Source organism: Metopolophium dirhodum, chromosome 3 (assembly GCF_019925205.1).
Source record: "Metopolophium dirhodum isolate CAU chromosome 3, ASM1992520v1, whole genome shotgun sequence".
Classification (NCBI taxonomy): Eukaryota; Metazoa; Arthropoda; class Insecta; order Hemiptera; family Aphididae; genus Metopolophium; species Metopolophium dirhodum.
The window spans coordinates 36,050,243-36,071,058 of record NC_083562.1 but is presented as its reverse complement, the minus strand read 5'-3'; the positions used below and the strand labels follow the sequence as shown (position 1 = coordinate 36,071,058).

The 20,816-nt window shown below is 30.5% G+C and overlaps 3 protein-coding genes across 3 annotated transcripts; 1 reads left to right on the top strand and 2 right to left on the bottom strand.

Annotated features, from left to right (window-relative positions):
* The first annotated feature begins 11,360 nt into the window (after positions 1-11,360).
* Positions 11,361-15,672, top strand: LOC132940426 (coiled-coil domain-containing protein 191). Its single transcript, XM_061008032.1, is given in 7 exon segments — positions 11,361-11,495; positions 11,649-11,801; positions 12,211-12,275; positions 13,311-14,664; positions 14,903-15,022; positions 15,024-15,058; positions 15,525-15,672. Coding segments are annotated over 6 exon segments (1,875 nt in total). The 5' UTR covers positions 11,361-11,495.
* Positions 15,673-15,753: 81 nt separating this feature from the next.
* On the bottom strand, positions 15,754-20,800 carry LOC132940427 (palmitoyltransferase ZDHHC23-B). The gene is made up of 5 exons (XM_061008033.1): positions 20,620-20,800; positions 19,770-19,975; positions 16,833-17,432; positions 16,573-16,749; positions 15,754-16,110 (listed from the first exon to the last, which is right to left on the bottom strand). Exons 2-5 carry the CDS (start codon positions 19,886-19,888, stop codon positions 15,891-15,893), a joined length of 1,116 nt encoding a protein of 371 aa, XP_060864016.1. The 5' UTR covers positions 19,889-19,975; positions 20,620-20,800; the 3' UTR covers positions 15,754-15,890.
* Positions 19,984-20,621, bottom strand: LOC132940429 (nuclear cap-binding protein subunit 2-like). Its single transcript, XM_061008036.1, has one exon. It carries the CDS (start codon positions 20,554-20,556, stop codon positions 20,077-20,079), a length of 480 nt encoding a protein of 159 aa, XP_060864019.1. The 5' UTR covers positions 20,557-20,621; the 3' UTR covers positions 19,984-20,076.
* Positions 20,801-20,816: the final 16 nt, after the last annotated feature.

Below are 20,816 nucleotides of genomic sequence, written 5' to 3'. Positions count from 1 at the left end.
TATAAACTACTAGGTACTGATTATACATACTAATATTGGTATTTGTTATTTGTAGGTACTTCTTTCAATATTACATACAATTTTTAATTTATGCTATTTGGTAATATTACGTTCATGTTGAGTTCTAAACACGCATGAACCCAGTTAAGAGTTAATGGGTACCAGACACCAGTGGCAGTCAAATGATTTTGTCATGGGTACATAAATGAAGGCGATGAAGCTGATTTTTCAACATGTACTTTGATCACTAAAATCACAATTTAAGAATTATAATTTATAATCAATTTATTCATTAAAAACATATACTAACAAATTAGTTAATAGGTAGGCAAAAATTATACCTAAATTAGATAGGTAATCAATTTTTTTTCGTCAGTTTATTTATTAGGTTAATATAGGTACTACATTTGTGGTTCTATTTACAACCCCAAGATGAAACGCCATTATAGTCATTATAGCTAAGCTATGAGGTTCGCCCCCTCTAAAATAACACGATAATTACACAATTCATAAATATTTAAGTTTTAAATTAACATAATATAACACATTTATAATTTAATTAAAAAAGAAATGAGGTAAAACCTAATAAGTTATTACTTATTAGTACCAATAGGCAGTAAGAACTTTCTGATACGAAGGCTTTAATTAAGTTTGAACTGTTAAATATTAATTTAAATCTTATTTTATTCATACAAATATATTTCCTTTTTAATAAGTATTTATCAATCAAAGTTTATATTGTTTTTATAACGAGAACAAAAATAATTTTCGTTAATATCGGTATCGAAAGTTATGAATAGATATTAATATTTTATCTGCAGATTATAAAAAAATAATATTATTATTCTCATTATTTTCTCTATAAAGATATCAATAATTTATTCAAAATATTGGAAAAAAGTTCATCGGGGGATACATCGCCGCCCTTACCCCTCCCCCGTTTGACTATCCACTATGGTCCATTATACAGTTGTTATAGGTTTCAACTTTCAAACTATTTGATTTATTTTTTTAAAATCTTTTAATATTTAATAGTGTACCATATTATAAAGGCACTATATCTATATGGCATAGACTTCACAGTTTCACGTTAAAATTTCGACACGAATACCGGCAGCTATAACGCTTATTTCTACAATTTGTGTTCATAATATGTAATTAGCGAACGTATTTCACTATGGTTTTTGTGCGAATATATTATAGTCATATAGGTAACATACTAACATGTGTATATAATACTGCTTAGGTAATAGCGCGGGCTCTGCAAATTATATACGATATGCGGCATAATATGTCTTATCGTAAAGTTCTTCGCTGAGTATACCTAATCGGTTACAACAACACAATAATAGACGCGGGAATAAGGTATAATATGCTAGTTTTGCCAGTGTCGGGTACCTATGCGCCGTCAAATTATCCCATGGTTATATGCGTGTACGTCTATAATATATGGGTCACACATACATATATAATACATATATAAACTTATGACGTATCTATGTAATATGTGATATAGACATAGTACACACACACGACACACACATAATATGTATATATTATATTGACATATCTGTGTAATTACAATTGTGAATTGTTATGCTCTTTTCAGGCTCCTCTGCTTGGACTCGGATAGCAAACCGTACAATATAATTTATGTACAGCTGGTCACAACAATTATCTATATGTATATGGTATAGTACAGGGTGTTTCTGGAACTCTGCTGTCAAACATACGATTGTTCCTGTGCTATATAATAGGTATTATAAATTACTGTATGTAGGTAGATACGCGTAACGAGGCAGTAAGGAAAAAGAGCAAAGAAAACGCTTAGACCAAGCTTCGGTGAAATATAATTTATCATAATTTGTATGAGCCTATAATGCTATAATAAGTGAATGATTGATTCTCAACAGTCAACACTCTTCCACATGCAATACTCACACGGATAGATATTATTGAAAAAAAATAAATGAAAAAACGTAATGTCATAATGAAATAGATATGCAAACCTAAAATAAAAATCATGTGCCCCCAACACGAGATTTAAATGTCATTCTATGTACCTATGATTTAAAAACAAACAAATAGGTGTCAATAATAATATATAAATAAAAACAAATTGACAATTTTTAAACCCATCATATTATGTCAGTATAGTTATTAATTATCTGACTTAAATATTATATGACTAACAGACCACCTTCGCTTTGAATTGTTTATATCGTAGGCATATACAATTATTTATTACTGAATCCAAATTTAACAAAAAAATTAAAAAATTCAAATTCCCAATATATTTTGGGGTTCTAAATTTCCGGTGTTATTTATATTTAGTATAGTACAGAAATAATTTTCCAATATAAAATTATATTTCTAAAATAATGAGAAAAAAAGTAAAAAGTTAGAGCAGAGGCGACAAACTGTTGCACGGTGAGTTAGAGCCTCAGATGTACTCCCCGTACCCCATATATACCTTTATACATCATATATAATACCTATTTACTATTATTATTATTATGACTGTATACTTATATATATTTCCATTCATCCTTATTATTGTCGAATAATAGACATGGCTGCAGCAGCTGCAGTATTCTATATAATATTATATTGCATTCTATTATATATCTGTATAATATAAGATATTGGTACCCACTGTTATGTAATATTATTACAATATAGTAAATAGGTATATAAAAGAACGACACTAATAATATTATAGACACCATGAGTAATTTAACCAATCGCAGTCCGTTGTACTTGTATATGTATAATGTATAACCGTATAATTATTAACCGTTCGTCCAGTCTCTGAAGAAACTCTTCGTAATTTTCATTTCGAATTTTTCGATTCATCACGATACGAACGCGCATCGCTATGTTATAAAGATTGGATAACAATTTTTTTTTACGGTCATTAGAATAGGTTTAATTTTATAAGTTTATAACATTGATTTATTTGTTATCGACGTTTTATTCACTGCAGTCTATACTCTATTATATAGGCAGTACAAATCGTACCATAGTACCTATACCTATACATATTATATTTGTTCGTCATAATTTATAATATTATGATTTTGTACATTCTCACCTATATTGTAAATTTGTAATAGTAATCTGTATGCTGTATCTTCGAAATTTATTTATCGTAAATATTACAGTGAAACCTCGATAACTCGAATGTCTATAAGTCGAATTTCCGATGACTCGAAGGAATATCTTCGCCCCTGCATTTCAATAACACGATAAGTAAGTATACACAATTTTTTCTGTAACTCGAATTTTTTTTTCGCCCCTAACCGATTCGAGTTATCGAGGTTTCACTGTATTACTTTTCGTAATAATAAACAATATGAGTGTTTTCAGCTGTTACAATAATGATCAATTACTTTGTAGTTTGACAGTTTGTACATACCTTATACCTGGGTACCTTTATAGCCTATAGGTACCAAATAATGTATACATGCGTCCATTCGTATCATTATATTTTATCCGAATTATTTTAAAAGTTTACATTTTATTTTGTACCTACACACTGCACGAAGGTCAAACGAGTAAGCTACCAAAGTTCTCCATACTTGCAACATATTAATTCATATTTTCAAAATATAATATATATTTTTCAATACGCGATAGCTAATTGTAATATTTAATTAAAACATCAATGTTTATAGTATAAAAATAATAATAAATACATATTACAATATAGTATGCGCGGAAAAGGAACATTTACATAAACTAACAGCTAAAAAATGAATGCAACGTCCAACTATATGGTATATAGTACATGTATATTAGCGTTATGCGAATAAAAACACTTTTATATAATCCATACTATTTAATATTTAGTCTTTATAAATTAAAAATCGTGAGATCTTCTCGATCACCTTGTTGGTAATTTAACGATTGAGTACCAGGAGTACCTGAATACCTAATACTGTAATACAAGTTTATGGCCGTCAATATTATGTTATTCAATAGTATCCAAGGACCACTGAACAAGAATAAAATAAACAAAACGAAGCGATAAACACCTTCTAGAAGGTCTTGATTATTTTCGCAATGTTTAATGGACTACCCATAATACAATTTAATATGGATTCAAAATAATAATAATAGAATCACGCGTTAGCTTTTAGACGCATCCTACATATTTAATTTGTAAATATTAATTTTTTCATTTTTGTTACTAATTTTTACGATGCGTATACATAAGTCAAAAACACGAGTTAAACTTATCGTATTGGCCGAATATAAATGTAATTCAAACAAACCATAAACGTGGCTGATGTAATACGACAGCCTTAATATTATTGTTTCCATCGCCGAATATTGCAAATATTATAAAATATTATTCCGTATGCCGTCCACAGTTAAATTATAATGAGATACGACGACGTATATAGGTACGCCCTAATAATATAATTTATTACAATTATTGGTTATTACTTATTATGTAATAACAGCTGATTAAAAAAATTTACCTATTTAAATTAAATAAACAATAATTAGTACAAGTAGGTACAAGCCAATATACCAATATTGATGCGTAACTTTTTATCTTCGAAATAATTGAAAAACATTAAATTGATAATAGCCAATATACCTAACCTATAACTACCTAAGTACAACAAATAACACAACATATTATTATAACTATTGTAGTTACATAGGTATCTTGATACCAATATGAACAATACCATAACATTGTATTTAACTGTAACAGTATGGGTCGTATGGACTATGATGGCATTGAGCAACGAAAATATTAGTCTATTGTTTTTTATGAACGTTTTAAGTTTACACTCTTATTTACAGTTAGACGTAATAATTATTAGGTCGGATATGAAGAGTTTATTTTCCGATATGATGGATGGTTTATATCTATCCTGTTTTTTTAAATATGAAATAATAATACTATAATATGGCTTTTGCTAAAAGAACGAAACGAGACGAGAGATTACTGTCTGTATTCTGACCGGGTTTTTTTTATTGTGAATATTAATTATTATATATATTCAACCGAAAATTCAAATACTTTTTTATTTGTACTTAAATACTTTTTTTTACTGAATATTCAAATACGTATTTATAAACACTTTTCAAAATAAGTATATCTGTATTTGTTGAATACCTACCTATAATGTATTGAATTTCATCAAACTAGTAAAGCTACAACAAGGTTATCAACCCCTTTAATTTCTATATCCCTTAATTAATTGGCTTATTTAATCGACAAACCACTATAAGTTGGAAATGCTCTTTACTTTTTTACAAACAAATTCTACTTAGTACTCTATAAAGTAGGTATATGGAATATGGACTGTGCTGTCCCCATTTGGATTTGGGGCAACTGCGTAAAAACACATATTATAGATAAAACTCTAGTTATCCAATCCAAAATACTAAGAACAATTATTACAAATGCGCTCTAGTTAGTGAGAAACGAATCCCATTTACACAGACTTGAAACTATCCTCAATAAAATTTTCCATTTAGTAAAAACTAACTTTTTCGAACAACTAAAACGTGCAAACAGTGCGTAATATTACCACCTAAATGACAATCCTAGGTACTCTCCGTGTAGGCCCAAACGAAGAGGTCCTCACGATATTCTTACAGAATGATTAATTAATTAATAATAATACTAAAGACAAAAAACTATTTAATCATTTCAAATAACACTTGTATTTAATTTTTATTATTATGGTACCTACTTTTACCTACTTTTATTAATATTACCTACATTACTTTTATTGTTATCATTATATCAATTGTACATAATCAATATCTTTACATCGGTAAACTTTTAAATTTCTTCAATCATTGTAAACGGTTGTAAACTTGTAATAACTTATTATATGTTTAATGACGTCAAAAAAATTATAATCTAATTACATTCAGTTTAGATGACCATGACGTCAGGATAACTTAATTTTAATAAAAAAAATAAATACGCAGTGTATTAATGAATTTATGAATTCCCACAGTTATTATATTATACCTATATATTATGTTCTTACACAACCTATATGCCAAAGTGCATTAATAACTGTGCAAAAATTGCACAATATTTTACTTGAATTAAATGATTATAAAATATATAATGATATAAAATAATTATCTATCTTAAACCGTGATACTAACATATAAAATATGAAAGCAAGTTCGGTTATGTATGATTGTATGTTGTATTTTTGAGTAGAAAGTAGGTGTATAAAATATATATACCCACTCAAAATTGAAGTATCGGGTAAAATTTTTATGTTCCCAATAAATACAAATATTCAAGAAAAACCAAAACTAAAAAAAGGTTAAATTTTTTTTATCTATATTTAGAGGTGTATCTCGCAATACGTTTAATTTCATAAATATATGTGCTAGGTCGTTACGCTGGACACTTAAGTAGGTTTACGCATACAGGGCGACTGTAATAATAGTAATATATTAATATAATCATGCATGAGACATAGTATATTATGCGGTACATATTATACATTGTAAATGAGACGTTTGTTTGTTAATTAATAATTATATTCATAGTATATTTATGAAAATTAAATACCGTATAGTTCTTAAAATATCTAATATATTTCATTTGAAAAACACTCATAACTTTTAAGGCTCAGCAAACACGTTACGGTGTGGTAATTAAATCGGATACGCATACCTAATTATTTCGATAATTATTCCGCTGTTATTTTTCAATAAATACCTATATGACTTTTTAAAAAAATGCGATTGTTCAACTCCTTTTGGGCGCAACTCAGCCTCCCTAGCTGGTAGGCAATCAGACTATCGGATCGCGGACAATGTGCGACAGCTTATCAAGTATGCAATGTGCGAAAATTTGATTTCATAATACAATATAACACACCATATATTATATACTTTTTTATTACGAAAAAATCAAATACCAAATAATTTGGTATGAATACAATTTCCCGTATTTATAATAACAAATAATTAGTATTGTGGTATAGAGGTTTAGTTTGTCGCCGTATATAGATATATCAATACGTGAACGACTTTCCCCCAAATGCGTTTATTTTATTTCCTTCGACCTTTATAGTAATATCACCTATAAAATTTAATTGTTTAGACACGATAGAATAATATATTTTGTAATATTATACCGAATATGGTGAATAATAAATACAGCTACTCTGCCTTTATATAATATTATATGGACATTCCTACCTATACCTACATAATCTTACATTAATTTCGTTTTCCGAAAATTTCGTAAACCTCGTAATAATAATTTAAATAATATATAGATATAAGAAGCGCATTCTTATTATTGCACAGCTCACAAAGAAAATCGTATACCGATTGTTTTAAGTCTTTGTTGCACAGGTTCCCATCGTAATTTGTAGGCCGTCTCGTTTACACTATTATTATACAAGGTGATTGTTATAAAAGTTAAGACTATAATTATTTAGAAGTGTATTATTAATATTTTTTTATAACACAACTTTTTTTTTAAAAAGGTATATTTTTACTTTTTTAAATCATTATCAATTATTAGGTCTTTTACTATTTTGAACGACGGCACACATTTTTAATTACATATTCCGGAACAGAATATTTTTTTAGTGTTTATTCGATTTATAGTAATCAAATTTTGAACGAGTAATATTACTATTTGTTATAATTATAATAACTTTATAAGTATTTAAAGTTTTGATAAGCGGAGTAGTGAACCAATATTTTGAGGAATACCACGCGACTGTTACTAATCCCTAACCAGTATAGTCACCTCCATCCCGTTAAACTAAATTTTAAATACATAATATAAAATATAAATAATTGACAACTCATCAGTTTAAAATTTGATTTTTATAAATCGGAATACTCAGAAAAATAGCCTACGAATGGAATGAAAAATGAAAAATGCATAAAATATAATAAATTATGAATTATGATCGATGAATGTATGATTTATGTCACTAAAAAAGCAAAAAAAAACTTGAGAAATTATGAATTGAAAATACTAAAAAAAAATTTAATTTTGTAATTATACTTCAAATCACGTAAAATATTTATGTTTTTAAAAACGTTATGACCTTTTGAAAAAATGTAAAATTAGTGTTTACCTTTATACGGATCACTCTGTATATAATATAAGTCGTTGTACACGCATAATATTTAAACGAAAGGGTCGATGTTCGCGTTATCCGTGGTGCTCAGTATTCCGTGACTATTGTTAATACATACGTATTATACCTATGTATATACACCGCAAGAGAGTGATTCATCGCATGTGTTGAGGATGTGACGGACTACAATGTATAGGTATGTATATTATACGTGTATACCTAAATAATGTTTTCTTTTTGTTTGTCCGAATGTAATAATATTATAAATACCACAGATCGTAAATGTACAAAATATAAATATTATGTTAATGCCTGTATAATATTAAAATATATACCTATATAAATTGTATTACTGCGTATGTGTTGCCGCTTGAAAATATAAAAATATCGCGAGTTATGAACATTGATGAGTCTTTAATATTGTGATATAATTGTCAATATTGATAATATGATGAATTGGTGAATACGATGACCTATATGATGAGAAACTCGTGTAATACACAATATCATACCTAATATTATATTGTCATTAGTACATTTGCCGTTTGAATCTTTTTCATTCTGCAATGTATAACAATAAATAATATGATTTTAGATTTACCGTTAAATACAGTAAAAACTGTGCTTGGAACTTCATTACGACACGCACTTCAATATAATAATAATAATAATTGGTCACGGTCTGACGATGCTGCAATGTGTGTAGGTATGGAACGAAATATTTATCGGTATTCCTGTCGACTAAAATATTATTATGTTTTCTGAAATGGAATAAAAACCAGCTATGCCCATTGCCTACATAATATTATTATTATTAATTCATGAACATTAGGTTATTACTTATAGGCGTCGGTGTTGGTATAGATATACAACCGTACGCTCATACAGGAATACATTTATATTAATATCTATAAATACATATACAATAATAATTAATAACATAATATACCTATACGCTTGTACATATTCAATTTATGTACAAAAATATTATACTGAATATACATATACCGTGTTATTTTAAACAGTGACGCAGCGTACCTATATGTTATTATATTATTGAAAAAAATAAATTCATAAAACTAAATTTTTTGTAAACGTTACGTAAAAAATTATGACTTGCGCACAAGCCATGCATAATATAATATTATTGCTGTATCATAAATCATATTATTCTTGCTGCAGTGGCGGATTTAACGGTCGTCTAGTAAGTTGTCATATGCCGACGGGGCCCCTCTCCTCATATCCATACTGGGGCCCACTTGAACGATAAAATTTAATTTTTTTTTAATTTTTACCACAAAATAATGAATACATTTTATATTGCAAATTGCATTACTGCAATATAATTTACCATTGTTAGGTTAATAGAATCAAAACTATTTCGCAGGTATGTCACTGGCCACTGTAGGTACATTTTGTACGAGGCCCCTCGTATAAATTTGCAGGCTTCATTTAAACCCTTAAATAGTTAAGTCCACCACTGTATGGTCGATATGTGTTGTACACAATTACCCAAATAAAATTGTATATCGAAAGGCTGATGGTTTCTTCGTCGATCGCCTTCTATAAAAATCGTTTTCCTATAAACAATAAACTGAACTGTCTGCAGTTATTGTTTTAAAATTAAAAGGAATCATTATTATTATTCTCTTTTTATCCATCTTCCGAAGTTTAATGAGTTTTGAAACGGTGGCTGCATTGGAGATCCCTATATAATTTCACTTTTAGTGCGTCCTAAATATAATCCAATTACTATATATATATTTTTTTATTTTCCGAACTTGTTATACTGTTTATGGCCCCGTATAATAATGTACCATTGTTTTTGGGCCTAGCCTATTTTATGTATCAAAATAATAATATAGCTATAACAATAATTATAATAATAATGGCACCATTTTTCAAAACCAATAACCGATAATCGATTTATAATAAATAGGATTTTTTGTTGAAAAAGTAGCGGGTATAGGTAATGGAAATAAACATCATAGTCTACTTATTAGTTATAATTGGCCGTGTCTAGCTCGATGTATTCACGTATAATATTATAGTCGAAATTTATAATTTATAACTAAATTAAGTTTAAAATAAAAAAAAATTCGCGTATCTATACATTTAGATTTATTATGAATTAATGATCATACGGCGTCGTAGATAGGCTACTAAACGTAATCTGTCCCGCGTAATGTAACGCAATATCATAAACTGCCATGCAAATACCTATGCACAGTGGATAAATGCTTAATAATGTATCAACTTTGCTGCTTATAAAATATACATACGCACATAGTGGATTACCGGTACCTATTCCATTTAAATTTTTTTCTCCTCGCTGCATGCTGAAGTCATCGGTGCTAAGTCAGGTTTAGAGTGTTCCAACATGCTGTACGGTATAGGATTTTCGAAGATGGTGGCGGTGGTCCCGAAATCAGCGGTACTGGTGGAGCATTGGGTGCTATTTACGGTGCCGGTGCAGGAGCAGTGTTTACAACCAGCGTTGAGGGTACGTGAATGACTTTTAGAGGGTGTAAGCTGTCGACAGATTGTCAAGTTCGGCTGGTGGCCGAGCGTGAGGGGCATTGTCACAGCGGTTGTCCACATATTATAAGTCCCCACAGCCCAGAAGCTATGTTTGGTCACCTCCAAAGTTAGGTGGGAATGGTCCATGCCAATTATGTGTGCAGTGTTCTTCATCGCGTCTCTTGCCAAATCGAACACACGATGGTGTGGTGCTAACTGTTAAGTAAAAATAATATTTGTCGCTATTACAATAGGAATACGACACGCAGAGAAGTTTATTAGAAGTATATATTATTTGCTTAATTGGGTTTTAATATCAAAATATTTTTTGAAAAATAATATACTAGATCAGCGGTTCTCAAACTGTGTTACGATGAGTACCTATTTTGGGAGTCGCGAGAACTTTACAGCCTATAAGGGTGACATATACTGACATGGAGTAAAAGATATAGGTTCCTGTAGCCTATAGGTACCTACTATAAACCGATAAATGTACATTGTAAACTATACAATCAAAATTACTTATTTAAAACTTACATAACAATTAAGTCAATTAACAATAATTTTACTGTATATTATACATAGGTATACATTATACTATGCAACCACATACGTGTACCTACCGGCTACCTATAATATATAATATACACCCACATCATGGTTATGTTGTCATAGCGATTGCGACAGTAACACGTAAACATTTTCCAACTGGCACCACAGCTAGTACATCATAGGGTCCGGTGTGATTGTTGTTATTGTTATTATAATGTGTAATATTGTACAACACGCAGTCGTCGGTGTTATCGATAAATCGGCGTGAAATGCGTAAACAAAACTTTACGAAACATAATAAAAGGCTAACCTCATGACGTAGGTATTGCACAACAATAGACGGTTTGTACATACCTACCTCTTCTCTTAAAGTTATATATTAAACATATTATAAGTTGTGTTAATATTTAGTTTATACTTTATATACATATAAAATTATGTCCGAGAACGATATTATATTATTATGTTGAGATGGCGTTCAACATCGATCATCAGGCCGTTAACGTCCAGTACTGCAACTTGGCAGTGGACGTTGCACAGTTTTCCGCTAGGAGTCTAGAAGATTACAGCATCGTTAGTAGAAAACGATTGGATAGAATCGTTAGTAATTCCGAAAGACGCTTGGTAAATAGTAAAATTGGTATTTAAAAAATAAGACAAAGTTTATCTTACTAACTTGTTTACCGTAATACCGTAATGTACTTATGTACCTAGCACGCTTGTATAAAATGTTTTTATAGCTATGCTTATATTTATGTAACCAGTGGTTTTTACCTTTATGTTATGAAATATTTGCATTTATTTTGTTTTTGTTTGAGTTGTAGTAATTGGTCGATTAGGTAAGTTATTTATACACGACTTTAAGCATTTCTTAAAAAATTGGGCTGTTTTTGCTTTCTAAGCACGATCTAAAATATCCTACGCAATATTTATACAACGTCATATTATACTCATATACTTAATATTATAATAATATATATAGGTATGGTATAGTTACCTAATATTAATTTTATTCATTTCAATTACATTTTAGACAGAAGACGAACATCGTTGGTTAATTGAAAAGGACTGTAAAAGAGTGATTTCAGACATAAACAAGTAAATTTTTATTTTTCAGCGAACAATCCATGTATATAATATTATTAAATTCAGTTATACACTATTATACACAAGTCACGAGTATATCACGTGTTATAACTGCTAACTGTTAAAAAACAATTATACCTATAGCCTTTAGGTACCTACATTAATGCGATAGGCATAGGCACAAATTGACTAAATTTTTTGGGGGACTCAAGCCCCCCTCCTCATAGGCCATATTGCTTAGTACCACAGAATATAAAAATTAGTACTAATTACTAGATTTTGAACTGGGTGGACTTGACCGACATTTGGGGAGGACTAAGTCCCCCCAAGACCCCCCCCCCCTATTTGCACCAATTACAATAGGTAATACTTAAATATATAAAAATGGACAGATTTGAAAGCTTACCTAACCACCAATTAGGTTACCACCACTCACTATGTATATTATGTATTTTTAAGTTTGTCGGATTTTTGATTTTCTCCCAATCAAATAGATTTAGGAGGACGCTAGGTACACAGATATTTGTTGTCTCCGTCTTACAAGTGCATAACATAGACAATGTACGCTCAGCAGATAACGCTTAACTCGGTTAGTTTAAATAATAGAGTGAATTGACCATATATATATATAAACTTCATGGTAAAAACATTATCTGTGTTTGTATGTGGGGTTTTTACGATAATTCATTTTTTAAGTGAATTATGAGCATTTATAATTTACGCTACATTATAATATACGCATAACTTACTAAAAAATAGAACTACCGTAAAAAACTCACATACAAAAACAGATAATGTACTTACAATTAAGTTTCATAATAGGTCGATTGACTCTAATTTTTAAACTAATGCATCCATGGATCTAAACGCGTTCTCCTGAGCGTAAATTTGCTATGTTAGTATTAATTTTATATTATAATGTAATAAAAACATTGTATAATAAAGACCACCTAGCAAAACTCAAATCTCTGCAAGTCCACCCATACATATAATATACGTATTTTATTATTAAATTAATTAATTTTGTTATGATATTATACACGACAGGTATGCGCGCAGGAAAAAATCGGAACACGTCCGAGGAATATCGTCGATTGACGATCGGCGCGTACTGCAACAGGATGACGACGAATTTCACTGTAAAAACTCGGAGGCCGTCAATGGCGTTTTCAATATCTGCAACAAATCGTCAATATCTAATGCAGGAACAGGCACGGTTGTCAATAATTTCACAATCATCAACGTACGACGGTTGAACGTCAACATTGTAAATAACCATATCAATTACTATAAAAATGATTGCGATAATCGCGGCGTTGAACCGGCGACGATATTCGAGTACAACTCGGACGACGACGACAAAGCTGATCGTACGACTACTGCAGATCAAGGCTGTAGCGACATGGTTCCGGGCGATAAAAACGGACCGGAAGCGTTGCCGACGTGTCTGCTACAGAGGATTTACTGGGACAGGTGGCGGAATTACGCAGCAAAGTCGAAAGCGTCCCGCGGTCACGCGGGGACGAACGATAAAGTCGACATGTTTTTGTCGAAAATCCAAGAGAAATTGGACATGGATGACAATCGTCGGCGGAAAAATAAAACGTCCGGCAACAATAATAATAGACAGACTTGCGCGTGGAACCGCTCGGCGCCGCCGACGAAGCGGAGCGTCAGCAATGGCGATCGTCAGCAGGCGAAAATCGACGAACAGAAAAAATTGCTCGACAAACAGCGGAAGGAAATCGAAAGCCTGAGGGTGCAACAGTTGAAATTGGAATCCGAGAAGGCGTTGCTCGAGAACCAGAGGCTATTGCAAGACCTGCACGCCGGTGGGTCCGAGAGGAGATTGAAAACTAGAAACGCGCTAACGGCGCGACAGCAGAGCACCGCTGTGGCTAGTCCGTCCGACATATTGAACCGGATGGAATTGCGGGCACTGGAACGTCGGGCCAAGTGGGAGGCGATCAAGGAGAGGCGCCGGAAGGCGGAACAGGAAGAGTTTCGGAAAAAACAAGAGCTGGAGGAGAAGTGCACGAGGGAACGGATGGAGCAGAAACGTGAGCGGTTGTTCGAGGCCAGGGAAAACCTGAGACTGAGGGCGATCGAAGAGAACAGGCGAAAAGCGGAAAGGGAAGTGCGGAGGGAAAACTTTCGGATCGCGGACGATTTATACCGTAAACTGTTGATGAGGAGAGGACTCGAAGCGTTCAGTGCGAATTTGAACTGTGCCAGGTGGCGGGCGGAAGAGGCTTCGGATCACTACGACAGACAACTGATCGGCACTTGCTTCAGCAAATGGCGGTTTTACGTCAACAACAGTTTGAACGAGAAAATTCTTTTTGCAGAACAGTTTTACAAGCGGAAATTGTTGATGACCACATTTATCGGGTTTTACGAGGTAGGCACTTATAATAAATATGAGATGTGTTACATGACATGTACATTGTATATTATCTAGTATAATCCAATTGTATTATTTCACATTGCATTTATAGGTGTGTGTGGTTACCTAATTAGTAATAATAACTATAATATATTAATATATAATCAATGATATAGGTTAATGGTACATAGGTACTTACCTAATTAAGTTATGACAGTTGATTAAGATGCGTTATAACTATATTTATTTTTAGATTTTAGAAGAAAGGAAAAGAAAACAACAAGTAGCCGAGGATTGGCGAAATCTTAAGATGGAAGAATATTGGTTTAAAATATGGCTTGATTATGTTAGGGAAATTAGAGTTCAAACACAAAAAAAAAATGTCGAAAGCAGAATCTTATCATAACAAGTAATATTATTTTATAAAAACAAGTGATACCTTTTTATATAAGTATCACTATCAAAAAATATAGTTTAAGAATTACGATATGGGGACATTATAGGATCTGTAGGGTACTTTGGGGTGTACCTAGCTCTGCACAGGTCCTATTTGTACAAAATTCAATTACTAGAGGACATTTTTGAAAATTATCTTGTCAATAAAGAGTTACCAACACAACAAAACTGAACTGCCAAACTTATCTTTCTAACAGTAAAACTCTTAATTCAACACTGACCATATAAGTAGTATATTATTCTAATTAAAATATAAACAAATTAATTATTTATAGTAAGAGTTAGAAGTCTCAAACCCTATAATTAACATAACGTACCTAGGATAAGATATTAACTAACATTTAATCAAAATAGAATAATAACTAATATAAGATTAAAGCTTTAATAGTTGACAAATACTAATTGGAATGTGATTATAGGATATTAATGAAGTGTTGTTTCGAAAATTGGAGAAAGTTTCCAGAAATAATATACAAGGAAAGGCTCAAAGACTGTAGACTACGTTTGTGGCATGAAAAGGTTCAGGAAATTTTACCAGACTTTATTCCTCCAGCATTTGAATTATAATTTATAACAGACTTATCACATTATTATATAAACTTATACATTTATGAAATACATTTTTTTTTTGTATCTAACAATTAATAGTAAACAGTATTAATTATATATTTATTATATTATAAAAATTAATTAATATGCAATAAAAGCTTTAAAAATATATAGTATATCGAAAGTAATAGGTACATAAAATATATATATGAAAAATAAAAACATGTATCCAAAGTTCAGACATTATTGAAAAATGCTTTCCAGTTTGGTAATACATTCCTAATAACGGGCCTAAATAGGAACCAACGGCAATCACCTTTAAAATCTTTACACTGTTCTTGCCACTCATGGTAAGTTATTCCTAATGAAACCATATAGATGTCATTGATAAACATTAAAAACAAAATTACTCCGACTGCAAAACAATACAGCCCAGATACAAAACAAATACCATACCTAGAAAAAACAAAATACAAATTAATATTAAGTCATGGGTATGTCATGCATACTGTGTTTGATCTTAAACATACATTCATTTTGATACCAATTAAATATTTTCATCATATAATATTATATTATTAATTCAAAAAATTTAATTTTTAAACAAAATGATATTGATAAAAAATTTACTCAAGAGTTTAAAAGAAAAATTCACTGAATTGAAGTATAAAATTAGTAAAACCATGAGACTTTTTAAATAATTGCAAAAGTAATACAAGAAATTACACAGTTCAACGTAATAATATTTTAGATTATTTATATTATAAATAAATAATTAAAAAATGCCATAAGAGTTTATAATATATGTCCACTTTTTCGATTGTTGACATGAAAATGTACACATGTATAAATTATTAAATTGTAATGAATCAACATGTATTATAATAATATAGAATAAAATATTTAAAATTGTCTTACATAATATCATAATATACATCACTACAGTCATCGGGTAACATGATTGTTGCAAAAACATTGAAAGGATGACACAGTGTAGTTAGGATGAGATTTGATAAGAATGTAAACAAAACTGAACCGAGTACCAGACCAGCCATATACGGTTTCCTATTATGCTTTCCAATGCAACAGTCTATCCTGTATGAATAAATAAACACTATTATGATTGTATTTATTTATGCTTTGTATAAACTAAAAATCAATAGGTCTCAGTGTAATACCAATAAGAATGTATGTGTTGTTGGATCACACAGGTCTTACACACAAAACAGTGATATGTTCTGGACGGTACATCCCTTTTACAAGTATTGCATTGAACATTTTCAGTTTCGTTTATTAAAACTAGGTTTTCGTCAGTTTTATTGATATTTGTCATTTCTAGATCATACTTCAGATGAGATTTGATAGCGTGTTTCTTAGTAAAATAGAAACAAGCTGCAGTGGCTACCATAGTGACTGTAATTATGATGTTTTCATTGGTGTTTATATCTAACATGGGCACCACCAGAAACTGGAAGACAATTAACACTAATGATGCCGATGTCAATGTCCACACATAAAAGAATTTTGTGGCCACTCTATATTTGCGGACAGTGCGATGAGTGTAATACAGGAACAATGTAACCAACGGAAACATTAAAATTGTCGGCCAAAACCCTTGAGCAGCAAAATAAAGAGAAGCCGGAAAGAGAAGTAAGGGCACTGCAGAATCTAAAGAAATACGTCTTGCTCCACCATGCCAAGGAATTCTAAATCGATCTTGAAAATTTGCCACCATAACATTTATTTCTATGTCTCGAGACGGCGGACATTTTAACAAACTGAAACAATGTAAAAAAATAATATAATAGTACTAATAAATCTGAAAAGGACGTGACACAGTCATTTGTTATCCCCGTCTTTTAAGTGAGTAACATAGTTTTGCATATTATATAATACTAGCTGATCCCGTGCACTTCGTTACCCGTTAAATGTACAAACTGTATATGACTCAAACTTTGTTCAATGCGTTATTTAATATTCGGTGTATGATGTTCTAGATTTATCTTAACTTTTCTGTTGCCCAGAATAAAAATTCTGATTCATAGCAGTATATTATCAGGTAGGCAATCTATCCCGTGCTGTTTGTACATAAGTGTATGATTTAACTCTAAAGTATCAAAGTTATACCAAGTTTGTTGTTTTTACTTAATTCCACCTACGGTGGATTAATATAATCAATTAATACAAAATCCTAACCTAACCTAACCATACTAAAATCCGATGAATAAAAAATAAACCAAATTTAATCCTTTTTAAATTAACCTATCTTCTTCCCAGAGGTCTAATCTAAACGCAAACATTCATTTATATATAATATATTGACAAAAAATAATAATACAAATCAACAAACATGCCCAATTAACTAATAGCAACCAATATATAATACACTATTATTATTTTTATTTTTTTCTGGACAACCCTTATTACTTAGGGGTATGAAAAATAGATAGTAGCCAATTCTCAGACCTACTGAATATACATATAAAATTTCATAAAAATCGGTCAAGCCGTTTCAGAGGAGTATGGTAACTAACATTGTGACACAAGAATTTTATATATTAGATAGCATACATTAAAAATGCTCATAATTTACTTAAAAAACTGAATTATCGTAACAAAATGCACATACCAACACAAATAACCACTAAGTTTCATAAACGTTGATTTACTCAAATTTTTAAACTAACGGAGCTAAACAAGATCTGCTGAGCGTAAATTTACTATGTTACACACTTGTAAGGCGGAGGCCACAAAATATATCTGTGTAGCATCCTCTTCATGATAGAAAAATTTTTATAATTTTATAGAGAAAATTACTTAATTTACAGAAGTAGTAGATCATTTTGATCTTAATTTAATACTGTCTTTTGTGAAGGTGCTCAGATATACTATGTATATATAATTTATATCCTCATACTACAAATCTACTAAATGCCCCTTTTATATTTTATATTAGTTTTCTTTTTTAACTAGCAATAACAGGGTGTACAAGATACCACATCATTAATAATGGTCACATGCAATTGTTTTAATAAATTATTTTCCTTTTTACATTTTAAAATCTATTTTGTCATTTTGATTAAGCATTTACAAATGATTTAAAATGTGAAACTTTTTTCAATAATATTGTGAACTCATGCTTATGACTAGTATGAGTCATGAAATAAAATGCTTTTATCTTTCCTTATAATTGTTCTCTACATATTTCCAAACGACAATACTTATTAATTGAAATACTGGCTGTTTAAAATTGTTGGCAAAATATTTTTATCTGCATTGCATATTACAAGTTTTAGAATTGTTTTAGTATGGTCCAATAGTTATTAACAAACCATTAATATATAAAATGTATTTATTAGCATATAATATTGAGAAAATGCTTAATATTAGTCAATATAACATTTTTTACTTGGATTTTATTAATATATTTAATACACTTAAAAAGAGTTTATATCCAAAAAATATTAAGTTTAAATATAAATATATTGCAACTTGCATGTACATAAATACAACTCAATAACAAATACAATTCAAATTGTCCAATACATTTAAAATTTTTTTCAGCCTCATCAGCTTAATGTAAATATTCTATGAAATTTCCACTCAAGACAGTCACTATATTTTGATCAAAATAAGCCACCAATTCTTAGCGATACTATATAGATTTTTAATCAATTCATTTTATAAGAAAAATACTAAGAAGTATATTTGTATGTATAATCAAAGCTATAATTTAGCTAGGTTCACTTATTAACACTAAATTTATCACTGTTTTTTTACTAGACTCAAAATGTTTTATTGACTGGACCAAGAGCTTTAAAAATGAAAATTTATTAATATTAGTAGGTGTTTAGTATTTTTTTTTTTACAATCGACACTTATTTCAGGACAAAACAATTTTAAACTAATAGTAGGTAAGTTAAAGTAGCAAACTAATTAATTAATTCACCAACAGTTTTATTTATTAAATATTTAATTTATGGCTACAGTCTTGTATAAAACCATAGACCATTATTATTAATTATAAAAAAATTGCTGCTAATTGTTAAAAAAAGAAATAAAAATAGCAAACTAAAAACAGTGCCAGTATTCAATAATATAATAAGTATATTTACTTTGAACAGCAGTTTCCAAATGGTGGACAACTACAGAGGTCTGATATTATAGTAGACTTTTCTTCGTTCATGTTAATATATTCACAGCAATGCAAATTATCTGATCGGTTATTATTCATTTGTGTGTAGCAATTTTAAAATGTCACATCCCAATGTTACATAACATGATCATAATATGATCAATTGAGTTTGAATTGAATACACTTCTACAACATATAAAATATTTATTTATTTACAAAATCAAGTGGTATGAAATTTACACGTGATAGAAAAAAAAAAATTATATATATTTAAATAAAATTGTGCATCATTCCATTGGAAGGGCGTCTTTGTTTCTGCCGAATATTATCATGTCCGCTTTGGGTTGAGCGTTTTTGCCATATCCACCTCGGCCGATGTCATAATCAGTCCTATACTCGTCCCGCACTTGGCCGCCTGTTTTTCCACGGCCATATTGTCTACCTTCCAGAAATCCGGCGTCCCAGTCTGTTCTTATGATGCGGTCGTCCAGTCGGGTGCCATTGACGAAACGCATACAATTCTCAGCATCCTCTCTTGTATAGTACTCAATAAAGCAAAAGCCACAGGGTGTTTTCTTGAATTTATCCAGGCCCATGACGATGCGCTTAATATCGCCACACTTTGAGAACAACTCGTATATCTGACCCTCCGTCGTATAAAACGCTAAGTTTCCAATGTACATGGTCGTCGACAAACGCAACATCTTGTCCAGCTCACCACGAGAGCCTTTAAAGTGTTGGTCTCTATACGAGCTTATGTCAGTCATGGCGTTTGTTTTTTAGAAATGGTCGCGTATTTTCGTCAAATAATAAATAAAAAATTTACTTACGAACCAAAATCGTTTTCCGAAAGAATGGTAAGGCTGGTAAGCCGTAACCAGTAGTTGTAAGCAGACGTAGTAAGCACCTCTGAAGTTCTAAAGTTTTGAGTTCTTAGTTTCTGACTTCTGAGAAGTGAGCAATAGTGATTCGCGAACCGACGCCGAAACGAAAACACGATTGATAAGAACACTGATAATAAAAACAA